At 41.2% G+C, this 15,092-nt stretch overlaps 1 protein-coding gene across 3 annotated transcripts in view; it reads left to right on the forward strand.

Annotated features, from left to right (window-relative positions):
* EFCAB6 (EF-hand calcium binding domain 6) overlaps nucleotides 1-15,092 on the forward strand; it is a 144,264-nt gene that overhangs the window by 80,326 nt on the left and 48,846 nt on the right. For all 3 annotated transcript variants that reach the window (XM_058189880.1, XM_058189882.1, XM_058189881.1), the window contains exons 19-20: nucleotides 1,152-1,387; nucleotides 14,424-14,520. In XM_058189880.1, coding sequence (XP_058045863.1) covers nucleotides 1,152-1,387; nucleotides 14,424-14,520 — 333 coding nt within the window. The remainder of the gene's footprint in view (nucleotides 1-1,151; nucleotides 1,388-14,423; nucleotides 14,521-15,092) is intronic.

The following is a 15,092-nucleotide window of genomic DNA, read 5'->3' on the forward strand; positions in this document are numbered from 1 at the left end:
AAATTTTCATGTAAAGATAATATATAAATAAACCCTTCAAACTTTTTAAAATTTAAGTTTATTTTGTAGTTTACAGTTTGTTGGAAGGAATCTTTTATGTCCTATTACAGACCTGCTTTCTATATGTGCAGTCTCATAATCTGAGTTACTGTTGCATTATTTTACAAAGAATAAACCAGTTTATTCGTTATAAAATTGGGTTGAGTATACTTCAGCTTCCAGAAATCCCCTGCCAATACACTCAGCTTAAAGTTATCAAGGTCTGAAAAATGCTACGGTAGGATAAACTATCTGCTAAGTGTTTACCAAAATCATGTTTGCTGTTAGGTTCATCTTTTTTTGCATGTAAGAGACTCAACTATGCAATTTTTTAAAAATAACTTACAGAGTGCTTAGATCAAATTAATCAGAATAGGATACACTATTAAAGACTTTTATATGGTTGTGTTCTGTCCCCCTTCGCCTCCATCCGAGTGATGGCTTAATTAGCCGGCACTATCAGCTCTGGCAGCAAAATAGCAAGCGTATGCCAAGTGTCTCTGTTATCTCCTTCGACGCCGATGAGTCACCCAGGAACAAACTTCAGCTCTTACTTAATCAGTTGATTTAGCTGCTACGAAGAGGCACAGCAGCTCTTGCTGCCTTTATATCCTGTGGGGTGTGGCTCCATGACTCAGCACTTCCTAAGCCTGCCCCACCCCTACTTCTGTTGTTCCCTCCTGATTGCCATCAACTGGGTCTGGGAGGGGAAAGAGTCAGGAGATGGAGGCCTTGTTATCTCCTCCACCTGGCCTGCCTCTGGCTCCTGGAGCTGAGCCAGGGAAGCCGGTGCTCCCGAGGTAAGTCCTGATGGCCCTTCCCCCTCACTTTCCAAGTCACTTTTGGCAGGAGGCCCGGCTCGGGGGGCGCAGACACAACAGGTTGTCCAAACTGGTTTTAAAAGAAAACATTCAGATTTCCCATGTGACCTATTTCCTAAATAGTTTTACATTTAGAATTTATAATCCAGCAAAAAGATAATTTAAAAAAAAATACTTTTAGCTGAAGAGTTAATGTTATAGTATGATATAATATATGGTATAATATTGTTTCTCTGAGTGGAAAAGAAAAGTTGATCCAATTTTGATACTCAGTTGGATATTCCCTACTAGGATGCATACATTGCCTTCCGTAAAATAGATAGAAACAATGATGGGATAGTCACAATGCTCGACTTCCGACGCCTGCTGGATAGTTTCATGATCAGCATGACAGATGAGGAATACGTGCGTCTTCTTGGTATCTTGGGAATGGATGAGACCTCCACCCTGAATTATCCAGAATTCCTTCAGTTGTTCCAAACTCACACAACTAAAGAGATGCGTCCTTGGTTGACCACATCTTACAAGTAAGAAGAACAGAAATTTGGTTTATTTTGATTTACATTATCATTACATTATCTCTTAATTTGTTCTGACGTTTGCAGGCAATACAGTGGTCACTGGCTTCATTTGAGTTGGTGATGAGTCTGCATATGGAAGGTTGAACAACTGGCCCCCTAGTGCAGTCGTAACAATTGGAAGCTGAACATGCTTAAAACAGTAAAGATGAGAGTGAATTTTAGGAGGAGCCCTTCTATTTTACAACCTCTTACTGTATTCGACGGCACGGTATCAGCAGTAGAATCTTTCAAGTTTTGGGGTCCTATAATCTCCCAGAACATGAAATGGACACTCAGCGTTAGAATAATAATTAAAAACACACAACTAAGAATATTTTTCCTGTGCGAATTCAGGAAGTTCAGATTGCCCCGGGAACTGTTAATACAGTTTTACAGAGAAATTATTGAGTCTGTTATTTATATTTCTATAACTGTCTGGTTTGGTACAGCAATCAAACAAATAGGTACAGAGTTCAACGGATAAGTTAAGACTGAAGAAAGAATATTTGCAGCCTACTTTATAAGGTTCGCCTGATCCGCCAGTTGCGTCCCTTCCTGGACCGGGATGCCCTATGCACGGTCACTCATGCTCTCGTTACCTCTTGTCTGGACTATGCTCTCTACATGCGGCTCCCCTTGAAGAGCACCCGGAGACTTCAGCTAGTCCAGAATGCGGCTGCGCGGGTTATTGAGGGAGCGGTTCGGAGCTCCCATGTAACACCTAACCTGTGCAGACTGCACTGGCTACCTGTTGTTTTCTGGGTGCGCTTCAAGGTATTGGTTACCACCTTTAAAGCGCTCCATGGCTTAGGACCGGGCTACTTACGGGACCGTCTACTGCCGGCCTCTATCTCCCAGCGTCCGGTGCGTTCCCACAGAGAGGGACTCCTCAGCGTGCCATCAGCCAAACAATGTCGACTGGCGGCCCCCAGGGGGAGGGCCTTCTCTGTGGGGGCTCCTACCCTGTGGAACGAGCTTCCCCTCGGGCTTCGACAACTACCTGACCTTAAGACCTTTCGCCGCGAACTTAAAAACTATTTATTTCCTATGGCTGGACTGGCCTGATTTAAAATTTAAAATTTTAAATTTTTTAATTGAATTTCGATGGGTTTTAAATTTTTGTAATTCTTATGGGGTGTAATGTTATTTTAAATTTTTTGGCAAATTTGAGTCAGTTTTTTAAGGGTTGTTTTAATTATTGTGTATGTTTCTGTTTGTATTTTATTTGCCTGTTCACCGCCCTGAGTCCTTCAGGAGAAGGGCGGTATACAAATTAAAACATTATTATTATTATTATTATTATTACTTGCCTTCCATAAAATACCTAGGGTCAGAAGGAAGGTAAGAAGATATCTCGGACCTCTCACATCCTGGACATAAACTGTTTCAACTCCTTCCCTCATGATGGAGCTATAAGGCGTTGCACACCAAAATAACTAGACACAGGGACAGTTTTTTCCCTCATGCCATCACTCTGCTGAACACTTAATTCAGTGTTGCTTTATGTCTATTAATCCATGTAGTGTGACTATAGTATTATTATCTTTTCTTATTAGCTTCTTTTCTCTTTTATTGGTATTATTATTATTATGACTGAGCTTTAATTTGAACTTAACAGTTCAAGTCCTAACCAAGGACCTAAGAGCTGTTAAGGTAACATCTGAGGTAACACCTCAGATGGCCGGGTGTGAATCCCTCTTTGTGAGGTGGGGCCATAGGTGTCAGATGGGCTTGTTTGTCACGTACCTGGCTCCTTGCTGCGTGACAGCTGCCTTGCCCGAGGTCCTGGAGGTGCTTGCTGGGGTGGCAGTTGAGACCCCCAGACTTATTGTCATGGGGGATTTCAACTTGCCATTGACCGGCATGTCGTCGACAGCAGCTCGGGAGTTCATGGCTTCCATGACGGCCTTGGACCTGACCCAAGTAGTTGATGGCCCTACTCACATTGGGGGTGGCACGCTGGATCTGATTTTTATCTCTGGTCAGTGGTTGAAGGATCTGGACTTGAGGGATTTAGTCACTGAACCTTTGTCATGGTCAGATCACTCTCTCCTTCGCCTGGACTTTCTGACTGCCACTCAACACCGCAGGGAGACGGAACCAATACGTTGGTTCCGTCCCAGGCGCCTGATGGACCTGGAGAGGTTCCAGATGGAGCTTGGGCCGTTCCCTGAGGGTCTAGCCCACGGCACGGCTGAGGAACTAGTCGCGGCCTGGGAACAGGCCGCGGCTGGGGCTTTAGACCGTGTCGTGCCGTTGCGGCCTCTGACCCGGCGCAGATCTCAACCGGCTCCTTGGTTCTCCAAGGAGCTGAGGGAGATGAAACGCCGGAGAAGACGCCTAGAGAGTTCCTGGAGGTCCAGTCGTTCAGAGGCTGATCGGACACTAGTTAGGTCCTATACCAGGACCTACCTAGTGGCTCTGAGGGAAGCGAGGCGTTGCTACGTCTCCTCTCTCATAGCATCGGCAGATAACCGCCTGTTTCGGGTGACCCGCTCTCTCCTTCAACAGGGAGAGCGGGATGACCCGTTGCAGGGACGTGCCGAGGAGTTTAGTGGTTATCTATACAATAAAATTGTTCAGCTTCGGGACGGTCTGGATCAAAATTGGGTGGATCCAGGTGAGATGTCGGAGGGCTGTCTTGTTGAGACTGTTTGGGATGAGTTTGACCCTGTGGCTCCCGAGGATATGGACAGGTTGCTGGGGAGGTTGAACGCCACCACATGTTTACTGGACCCGTGCCCCTCCTGGTTGGTACTGGCCACGCAGGAGGTGACACGAGGCTGGCTCCAGGGGATTACAAATGCTTCTTTGTTGGAGGGGATCTTTCCTGCCGCCTTGAAAGAGGCGGTGGTGAGACCTCTTCTCAAGAAGCCTTCCCTGGACCCAGCTGTATTAGGTAACTATCGTCCGGTCTCCAACCTTCGCTTTGCGGCGAAGGTTGTAGAGAGTGTGGTGGCATGTCAATTACCTCGGTACCTGGATGAAACTATCTATCTAGACCCGTTCCAGTCCGGCTTCCGGCCTGGTTACAGCACTGAGACGGCTTTGGTCGCGTTGGTTGATGATCTCTGGAGGGCCAGGGACAGGGGTTATTCCTCTGCCTTGGTCCTATTAGACCTCTCAGCGGCTTTTGATACCATCGACCATGGTATCCTGCTGCACCGGTTGGAGGGATTGGGAGTGGGAGGCACCGTTTATCAGTGGTTCTCCTCCTATCTCTCTGATCGGTCGCAGACGGTGTTGACGGGAGGGCAGAGATCGACCCCGAGGCGCCTCACTTGTGGAGTGCCGCAGGGGTCGATTCTTTCACCCCTCCTGTTCAACATCTATATGAAGCCGCTGGGTGAGATCATCAGTGGTTTCGGTGTGAGGTATCAACTGTATGCTGATGATACTCAGCTGTACTTTTCCACACCGGGCCACCCCCATGAAGCTATCAAAGTGCTGTCCCGGTGTCTGGAAGCCATACGGGTCTGGATGGGGAGAAACAGGCTCAAGCTCAATCCCTCCAAGACAGAGTGGCTGTGGATGCCGGCACCCCGGTACAGTCAGCTGCAGCCACGGCTGACTGTTGGGGGCGAGTCATTGGCCCCAATGGAGAGGGTGCGCAACTTGGGTGTTCTCCTGGATGGTCGGCTGTCTTTTGAAGACCATTTGACGGCCGTCTCCAGGAAAGCTTTTTACATGGTCCGCCTGGTCCACCAGTTGCGCCCTTTTCTAGACCGGGATGCCCTATGCACGGTCACTCATGCCCTTGTGACGTCTCGTCTGGATTACTGCAATGCTCTCTACATGGGGCTCCCCTTGAAGAGCAACCGGAGGCTCCAGTTGGTCCAGAATGTGTCTGCGCGGGTGATAGAGGGAGCCCCTCGTGGCTCCCATGTGACACCTCTCCTGCGCAGACTGCACTGGCTACCTGTGGCCTTCCGGGTGCGCTTCAAGGTTTTGGTAATTATCTTTAAAGCGCTCCATGGCATTGGGCCGGGATACTTACGGGACCGCCTACTGCCACCGATTGCCTCCCACCGACCCGTACGCTCTCATAGGGAGGGACTCCTCAGGGGGCCGTCAGCCAGGCAGTGCCGGCTGGCGACACCCAGGGGAAGGGCCTTTTCTGTGGGGGCTCCCACCCTTTGGAATGAACTTCCCCCAGGACTTCGCCAACTTCCCGACCTCAGAACCTTTCGCCGTGAGCTTAAGACACATCTTTTTATTTGCGCAGGACTGGACTAGGTTTTTTAAATTTTAAATTTGGTTTTAATGGGGTTTTTTATTATTCTATTGTGGTTTTAATATTCGGCCGTATTTAATAAGTTTTTTAATTGGGGTTTTAACTTGTCTTTATGTATATTTTATATGGCTGTTAACCGCCCTGAGTCCCTTGGGAGATAGGGCGGTATACAAATATGATTAAATAAATAAATAAAATAAATAAATAAATGAGTATATAGGCAGAGATGATGATGATGATGATGATAATGATAATGATGTTGCTTTGCATGTACATCGAGTGCTTCTGTACCAGGGACAAATTTCTCGTGTGTTTAATCATGCTAGGGCAAATAAAGTATTCAATACAATTCAGTTCAATCCAATTCATTATATTAATCTGAAACAAATTAATATTGGATGCAAGTAAAGTTATGTGGGATACTATGACGCAAAGTAATTTAGGATGCAAAATATTTCAAGATAGAATCAGAACATCATTTTGTTCTTTTTGGTAGGAATTTAAACATATCAGACAGTGTATTAATGAATATATGAATAATGAATAATGACAAATGAGTGAGTGTGTATTTTTGCTTTCTAAATACTTAGTAATGTTTAAAAAAACCCAAGTATTTCCATAATTATCTTTTTCAGATCTTACATACAGAATTTTTAAAAGTAATTGTCAGCTCCACCAAGTAGACTAGGAATAAATTCGTCAGGAAGGTTAGGGCTATTTTTATTGAGAGTAGCTACATAACAACAAAATCTTGCAACTCTGATTGTGCTGGGTCTTCTCCTTCTTATGCCCACTATAATTAGGGAGTCATCTGCCTTAGAGTATGCATATTTTTGGGGGGTTTTAAGCAACACTTTCTTCTTGTAATAATGGATCTGATCTATCTCTGTCAAGATCATCTTTCTTTCTACTATAACTCAGTAAATCAAGTTTGTTTGGTTCCATTGTACCAAAATGAACTGAAATGTGATTGGCAGCCCCCATTTCGGTGGAACAATCCACAGAAAAACAGTAAGAAAATTTGGGTACAGCTTTTTGGTTTTAGGAGTCTACTGCAATTTTCATCCAAAATAGTGTATGTTCTACAATCTCCAGCCTGTAAGATTTTTGGCTGCTGTTTTTTAATTAGTGTTTAAAGTTTCCTATTTGTATTTAAATATATTGCTTTCAATTGCACTGTTATTTCTGAAGGCAACTTTGTTTTTCAGGGAAGTGAGATATAAATAAATATTCTATTATACATTCTCTATGCAAAGTCTGAAGTATAACCAGTTGATTTTCAACATCCTGTAGCTCAGCTGTAAGGTAACCTAGGCAACCATTTAAGAAGCTTTTAAAAAACGTCCTCATCACAGATCCACAGTATTGGAAAATTGATGAGAAATCTGGAAAACCAAAGCAGTTTTTTTTGTTTTTTTTTAAATTCATTGCTTTCCGGTTTCATGGAAGGGATGCATAAAACTGATAAAACTGTTGGCCATGATCCTTCTGTTGCATCCCTTCAATCTTATCACCTCTAGGAATTGAAGGGCTAAAATCTGCATGGAGAACTTGCTATACCTGCTTCCACATCCATGATTTTGAACTGATTTTCTTGAAGTCATCCAGTTGCAATGAGACCCTACTTGGAGTTCTGAGTACAATTCTGGACATTACTTTTCCAGAAAGGTATTGAGAGGTTAGAACGGGAAAGCAGAGAAGGTGACAAAGGTGATATCTAAGAGCACAGACTAAAATAACTTGGGATGGTCAAATCAGAATACAGCTGTAAGGGACCTTGGAGATCTTCTAGTCCAACCCCCTGCTCAAGCAGGAGACCATATACCATTTCAGACAGGTGACTGTCCAGTCTCTTCTTTAAAACTTCCCGTGATGGAGCACCCACAATATCTGAAGGCAAGCTGTTCCATTGGTTGATTGTCCTCACTGTTAGGAAGTTTCTCCTCAGTTCCAGGTTGCTTCTCTCCTTGATTAGTTTCCATCCATTGTTTCCGATGCTTTGGAAAATAAGTTGACCCTCTCTTCTTTCTTTTCTAATACTGGAATACTGCTAACATATCCCTCCTAGTCCTTCTTTTCTCTAGACTAGCCAAACCCAAATCCTCCAACTGTTCATATGTTTTAGCCTCCAGCCCTTTAATCGTACTAGTTGCTCTTCTTTGCACTCTTCAGCCTAAGGAAAAGAATTTGGAGGGGAAAGATGATGACTGAGCTCAGGTTCATATAAGGTATAATATAAGCTCATCATATAAGATATAAGTTCATCATATAAGATGAGCAGGAACTATTTTTTATATTGGCATAGCAACTGGGTCCAGTTACCCAAATGTCCTTTAAATACAGGGACGAATTTCAGTAAGAATTATGCTAGAATGGAGTAATCTACTTACAAAAGTTGTAGTTTCTTCATCTATCAAGATTTTTAAGAAGAAGCTCGGCAACCACTTCTCCTACTTGGGTTAATTAGTTTTCCTGCCCATTGTGAAGGATGATCTTGAAGATTCCTCATGGTCCCTCCAAATTCTGCAATTCTGGGAGAGTGCAACAGCATTTTTGCTTTCTTGATCAGAGGAATGAATAAAGGGAAGAAAATGTAAGTCTCAGAAGAATGTTGCGAGCAGAATAAAAAAAAAGAGAGAGTTGCAATTCAAAATTTAAAAAGGGAGGAAAGTGTAAAAGTGGCTGATGTGAAAAGCAGCCTGTCTAAAACAGAGGAATTTCATACAGCCTTTTTTCTTGATTGGTTCAGATTGAATCAGATTCAGTAAAATTTCACAGTCCTCTACAGAGGATTGTGCAGAGGACTGTTCTTTATTTATTCTGTTGGATGAAAAAGTGTTCTTCTCTGGAGACCATGTTTGCACTACTACTGCTCTGGAGAAAGGGAAACAATTTGTATTGGAACCCATTGACTTCCTTTGGAAGTTCATTGACAATACAAGCCAACTTCTTGATCTTGTTTCAAAACAGATGCTAGAGAAGAAAATATAAATAGGTTATTACTTTATTCTTCATTAGGCAGTACTGTATAAAGTTATCCATTAGACCATCTTAGGATGGTTCCCAACTGTAAACACTTATAGATTACTTTTGGCCTATCTTGGCTTTTGGTTAAGACCAGGAATAGAATAGAATAGAATAGAATAGAATAGAATAGAATAGAATAGAATAGAATAAGAGGAGAGGAGAGGAGAGGAGAGGAGAGGAGAGGAGAGGAGAGGAGTCATAAATCATAAAAACAGTCATAAGTTGCTTTTTTTCCAGGACCTTTGTAGCTTTGAGCAGTCACTAAATGAACTCTTGTAAGTCAATTGCTACCTGTATACTTCTAAGTACAGGTAGTCCATTCCTCTGAAAACAATAAAATACCTTATCCCACCAGACTTGAAATCCTAGGCTTAGAAAACTTGGAACTCCGTCGCCTTCGACAAGACCTAAGTTTAACTCACAGAATCATCTATTGTAATGTCCTTCCTGTCAAAGACTACTTCAGCTTTAATTGCAATAATACAAGAGCAACTAATAGATTTAAACTTAATGTCAACCGCTTTAATCTAGATTGCAGAAAATATGACTTCTGTAACAGAATCATCAGTGCTTGGAATACTTCACCTGGCTCTGTGGTCTCTTCTCATAATCCTAAAAGCTTTAACCAAAAACTTTCTACTATTGACCTCACCCCATTCCTAAGAGGACCATAAGGGGCGTGCATAAGCGCACAAACGTGCCTACCGTTCCTGTCCTATTGTTTTTCTTTTCTTCTTCCTATATATATATATATGCTTATCCCTCCTTATATTTACTCATATAAGTGTTTATATACTATATAATCTTTTTGTATGATACCTACATATATTGTTGTGACAAATAAATAAATAATAAATCGTAAGGAGAGGAGAGGAGGGGAGAGGAGAGGAGAGGAGGAGAGAATTCTTTATTGGCCAAATGTGACTGGACACACAGGAATTTGTCTCTGGTGCATAAGCTCTTAGCGTACATAAAACCAACAAGTGATAAATCATGATCATAATCATAAAATACAATAATCATAAATCATAAGATACAACGTTCAGTGTTGGTCATAGGATAATAACTAGTCAATCAACATAAATCATAGTAGGGTACTAATAAAAGCAGTCAACATACATCATGAGATACAAACAACAAAGTATTAGTCAAAAGAAGCTAAGGAAATAAGTAATAGGAAAGATGAGAAGGATAATAGTAATAGTAATGCAGCCCTATTAGGTGGTTTGACATCCCAGGGCATAAGATAGTTTTGTGGGAATTAGTTGTTTATTAGAGTAATATCATGGGGAGGGGGGGAAACTGTCTATTTATGCAGGTTCCCATACCATTTTGTCTTTCTCTTACATTGCTCTGCTCTGTCCTTGATATTCGAAGCTGGAGAACACTGTGGGTAGTTAGACCCTTCCTTTATTTTCAAAAGCCAGCAAAGAAGTTCCCTGTTTTATGAGCTCCTCTGAGGAAAGTTCAACTCCTACTAATTTTATGGTTGTCTCCATGTTGGCTTTCTTGCAATAATATGGTTTAGTTGCCACGGCCTTTTTTCTGCAGCATTTCAATTTCCACATCTAGTCGTAGGATTTTCCAGTGGTTGCCCAATCAAGTAGTAATCACATCTAACCCTGCCACAGCCAAGATGGCTGGCTTGAAATACAGAATGACTGCAGTTCCAGGCAATTCATGTTTTTAGTTTACTGTATTATTCATGGATATGCTGCTTTCAGTCCACCAGTTGGAGACTACAGTATGTTTTATTTATTTTATTTTTATTTATTTATTTTGTCACAACAATATATGTAACTATCATACAGAAAGGTTATATAGTATATAAAGGTATAAGCATATATATATATATATATATATATATATATATATATATATATATATATATATAGGAAGAAGAAAAGAAAAACAATAGGACAGGAACGGTAGGCACGTTTGTGCGCTTATGCACGCCCCTTATGGTCCTCTTAGGAATGGGGTGAGGTCAATAGTAGAAAGATTTTGGTTAAAGTTTTTAGGATTATGAGAAGAGACCACAGAGTCAGGTAAAGTATTCCAAGCACTGATGATTCTGTTACAGAAGTCATATTTTCTGCAATCTAGATTAAAGCGGTTGACATTAAGTTTAAATCTATTGGTTGCTCTTGTATTATTGCAATTAAAGCTGAAGTAGTCTTTGACAGGAAGGACATTACAATAGATGATTCTATGAGTTAAACTTAGGTCTTGTCGAAGGCGACGGAGTTCCAAGTTTTCCAAGCCCAGGATTGTTATGAACTTTCCTCACTGCTAAGCAGCTTATAAATTTGAATATAAATAGGAACACATAGAAATATTCTTTATGCATATGTTTATTTAATATTATCAGTGTTCATAATACAGTGACACACTTGGAATATTGCATCCAGTTTTGGTCGCCACGATGTAAAAAAGATGTTGAGACTCTAGAAAGAGTGCAGAGAAGAGCAACAAAGATGATTAGGGGACTGGAGGCTAAAACATATGAAGAACGGTTGCAGGAACTGGGTATGTCTAGTTTAACAAAAAGAAGGACTGGGGAGACTTGATAGCTGTGTTCCAATATCTCAGGGGCTGCCACAAAGAAGAGGGAGTCGGGCTGTTCTCCAAAGCACCCGAGGGTAGAACAAGAAGCAATGGGTGGAAACTGATCAAAGAAAGAAGCAACTTAGAACTAAGGAGAAATTTCCTGACAGTTAGAACAATTAATAAGTGGAACGACTTGCCTTCAGAAGTTGTGAATGCTCCAACACTGGAAATTTTTTTTTTATGTTAGTGATGACTTAAATAAAAGCTAAATCTGTATAGCTCTGTAGCTAGTGAAAGATTGCTTAGATAAAATCAGTTTGAGACATTTAGCCTTAATGGTTTTTGTGATAAATAAAAGTTAGGTGCAGTTAGATTTTGGCATCAAGTGGAATTCAACCTGAAATTGCTAGATTAGCCCTTGATTTTAAATTGCAAGGTATTAAAACTTTGACTTTGGTCAATCAGAATAGAGCTGGATAGGACCTTGGGGGTCTTCTAGTTTAACCCACTACTTAAGCAGGAGACCATATATCATTTCAGACAGGTTGCTGTCCAGTCTTTTATTAAAAACCTCCATTGATGAAGCACCAACAACTTCTGAAGGCAAAGCTGTTCCACTGGTTAATTGTCCTCACTATTAGGAAGTTTCTCCTTAATTTCAAGTTGCTTCTCTCCTTGATTTGTTTCCCTCCATTGTTTCTTGTCTTGCCTTCTGGTGCTTTAGAAAATACGTTGTCCCCCTCTTCTTTGTGGCAGCCCCTCAAATTACTAAGGATTTATAAAGCAGTACCAATACTTCACATGATTTTGTCCCTATGCCTCTGTTTATACAACCAAGGATTGTGTAAGCTTTTTGGGCTGCTGCCACACACTGCTGGCTCCACACACTGCTGGTTTAAGTGATTGTCTACTAGGATTCTAATTTCCCTCTCACAGTTACTATTTTTGAGCCAGGTTTTGCCTAAGCTGTACTTGTTCCTTTGGTTTTTTTCTGCCTAGGTGTAAAACCTTGCTTTTCTCCACATTAAATTTCACATTAAATTTGATCTGCAAGAACTGTGGAGGGAGATGCTGGTTTACTAAGCAATTTGTTTAAAAATTCTGCAAGACATAGGAGAGAATAGGATGTAAATCAGAAACAAACAGTTCTGCACAATATAGCAAAAATTAATAGAATAGAATCCAAATTTGATAGAGCTGCAAGTGGGAAGAACTTTCTTTTTATTCCTCTAGCACAAAGAACAAAGCTCCCACTAGGTTGGGTTTGGAGCTTGATTGGTCTTCAGTGGCAACCTGTTTTCTTCGTAATTTTCTTTTTCATTGATAGTAAAACAGTGTCACAAAAGAACAGCCATTTTAATCTTGTTGCTTAATGAAAGCAATGTAAACTGCTCAGAGTCCCTGTAGACTACCATAGAAACCCAGCAAATATATAAAATAAATTGGTGCTACAATCTCAACCCACAAGATTTAAAAGTAAGTGTCCATAAAAACTAGTTGAGTTGGTCCAAACCTGAAGTTTTTCTTGATGTTTTAGATAACTGTAAGAAGATACACACCTCCAAACATGGAGACATTGCCGGGAGAGACAGTTTTCTGTCATCATGTTCTATTTCATTCTGTAAAATATGTATACTGTATTGGCTGTTGGCCTAATTAGACTCAGTGGGAATCTTCTAGTCAACATTACGGGCTGTTTGTTTGGTTTCAGTGTAGTCTTCTATTATATTAAGTGTGAGACATAATTGTAGGCGTTTTGTTTGTGGAATTGCGATGAATAGGAGTGGCTTAACGCTTCCTACTCTTATCTCTCTACTCAAAAATCGAACATTGCAATTCTGTTCTTTTTCTTCTCTCTAGTTTCCCATTCATCCCACCAAACTTCCAAGCATAATTCTTCAATTCAATTGCCCTCGCTTCATATATAGTTTGAACTCGCCCAAGTCAATAAAGTGCAATTCTTTATTTTTCAAAATGTATCCACAGCCAGAAAGGAAGTTGTTGCCCAGTGGGAAGAAAGCCAAAACAACAAACTCAGGAGGGGGAGATTCATCATTGGCTATTTACTATTATCTGCCAAAAAGGAACCTGGCAAGCTAGAATGATCAGTCAGTATTTTTTTTTCCTGGCTTCCAAAGGGAACAAGAAGCCAGGAATGTGCGTATAACTTAATAAAAGTCTTGAGAGAGTTTGGCTGCCGCTTCCCGTGAGGGCCACACAAGTGTACAAAAGCCCCCTTGTTGGTTAGATCAGAGTTCCCCAACCTTTCTGGATGCAGCACCCGCATCGTTCGCAGCAATGCTCGTGCAAGTGAGGGCGCAAGAGCCCATAATGAAGCTCATGGAAGTAGGGTTGTATGTGCATGTATGTGCATCGGCTGGCCACTCACACAGCCCGGTGGTGATTAAGCCATGACCCGGTAGTCGGCTGCGGCCCACAGGTTGGGACCTTTGGTTTAGATCAGGGGTCTCCAACCTTGGTCCCTTTAAGACCAAGCCAAGCTTTGCTGGCTGAGGGACTCTAGGAGTTGAAGTCCACAAGTCTTAAAGGGACCAAGGTTGGAGACTCCTGGTTTAGATCAGAGGTCTTCAACCTTGGCCACTTTAAGACTTGTGGGTTTCAAGGACTTGTGGAATTCTGGGAGTTGAAGTCCACAAGTCTTAAAGTGACCAAAGTTGGAGACCTGTGGTTAGACGAAGGGCTGCTCTTCTGATATGGGTTCAGCATAACTTCTGAACGAGCAAGGCTTACAACCGGCACAGCACAAATAAAAGAGATGTTGCAGCTTATCAGTGGCTTTTGCTGAATTTTATAGTAGAACGGGCACAGCAATTTTCTAGTGCTCTTCAGACCACTCTATGCTGAAGTTGCACTGGATCTTATAGACGTTTTTAGAGCCTGCTTTGATTTACATACATTTTCCCTTTAAATCTCAGCTGCAATTAAGACATTTGACCAATCCGTATTTGCATATGTTGACAAGAATTAAGGGAAGTTTTAAAGAGATTTTTAATTTTGCAGCTGGAGGGAGGGTGGGGAATAATTGTAAGGAACTCATTTGTATGCAGATCTCTGAGGTAAGTCTTAAAAACTCTCTGTACAAAACATAAGAAGAAAACAAACAAACAAAACTTCTAAGATGTTAATGAACCCATTTAGGAAAAAAAATAATTATAATATTTTTTTTCTAAGACCTAGGCGGATTGTAGCAGATGCAGATCTCGCTTGTGAACAAGCTCACTCCTATCTTAGTATCAAAGCACAGAACAGATGGGCTGACCTGGCTATGGTAAGACCTGAGTAGCTTTGAAACATATATGTGTCTAAAATGCTTTTAGGGCTTCAGACAGTGCTTAGCTTTGATGGGATGTGGAATTTTTTTATTGTTGCTAAACAACAGCATCTAAAGCAAACCGTTAACAAACATAAACAAATAGCTCATTAGCGATCAAAATGAGTAGTAGACTTGAAAATAATGTATTTCACAATCTGATTTTAAGCTGCTGAGCTTTTCAGGTTCTTTAAAAGAGAGAATACAGCAGAATATATATCTATTATAATTATTTACGCAGTATGTGGTAGTGGGACTGAAATGCATAGGAGTTCCAAACTTGATTATTGAAATAAGCCCCCGCCACAGCCAACTCACCATGGCCAACTCACTGCAGCCAACTCGCCACGAGACAAGAGTTACAGATGTCAAAGAAGTAGTGAAATAGAATCATTAAGAAAAGGATGCTAAAGGAAGGACAAACGGATATGTGAATGACAAAAATTATTTTTTTTTAAAAAAAATATTCTAAATAATTAAATTGAATTGTTGAATTATCCAGCAATGAGTTGGCCATAGTGAGTTGTCCC

This window comes from Ahaetulla prasina, chromosome 7 (genome assembly GCF_028640845.1).
Source record: "Ahaetulla prasina isolate Xishuangbanna chromosome 7, ASM2864084v1, whole genome shotgun sequence".
Classification (NCBI taxonomy): domain Eukaryota; kingdom Metazoa; phylum Chordata; class Lepidosauria; order Squamata; family Colubridae; genus Ahaetulla; species Ahaetulla prasina.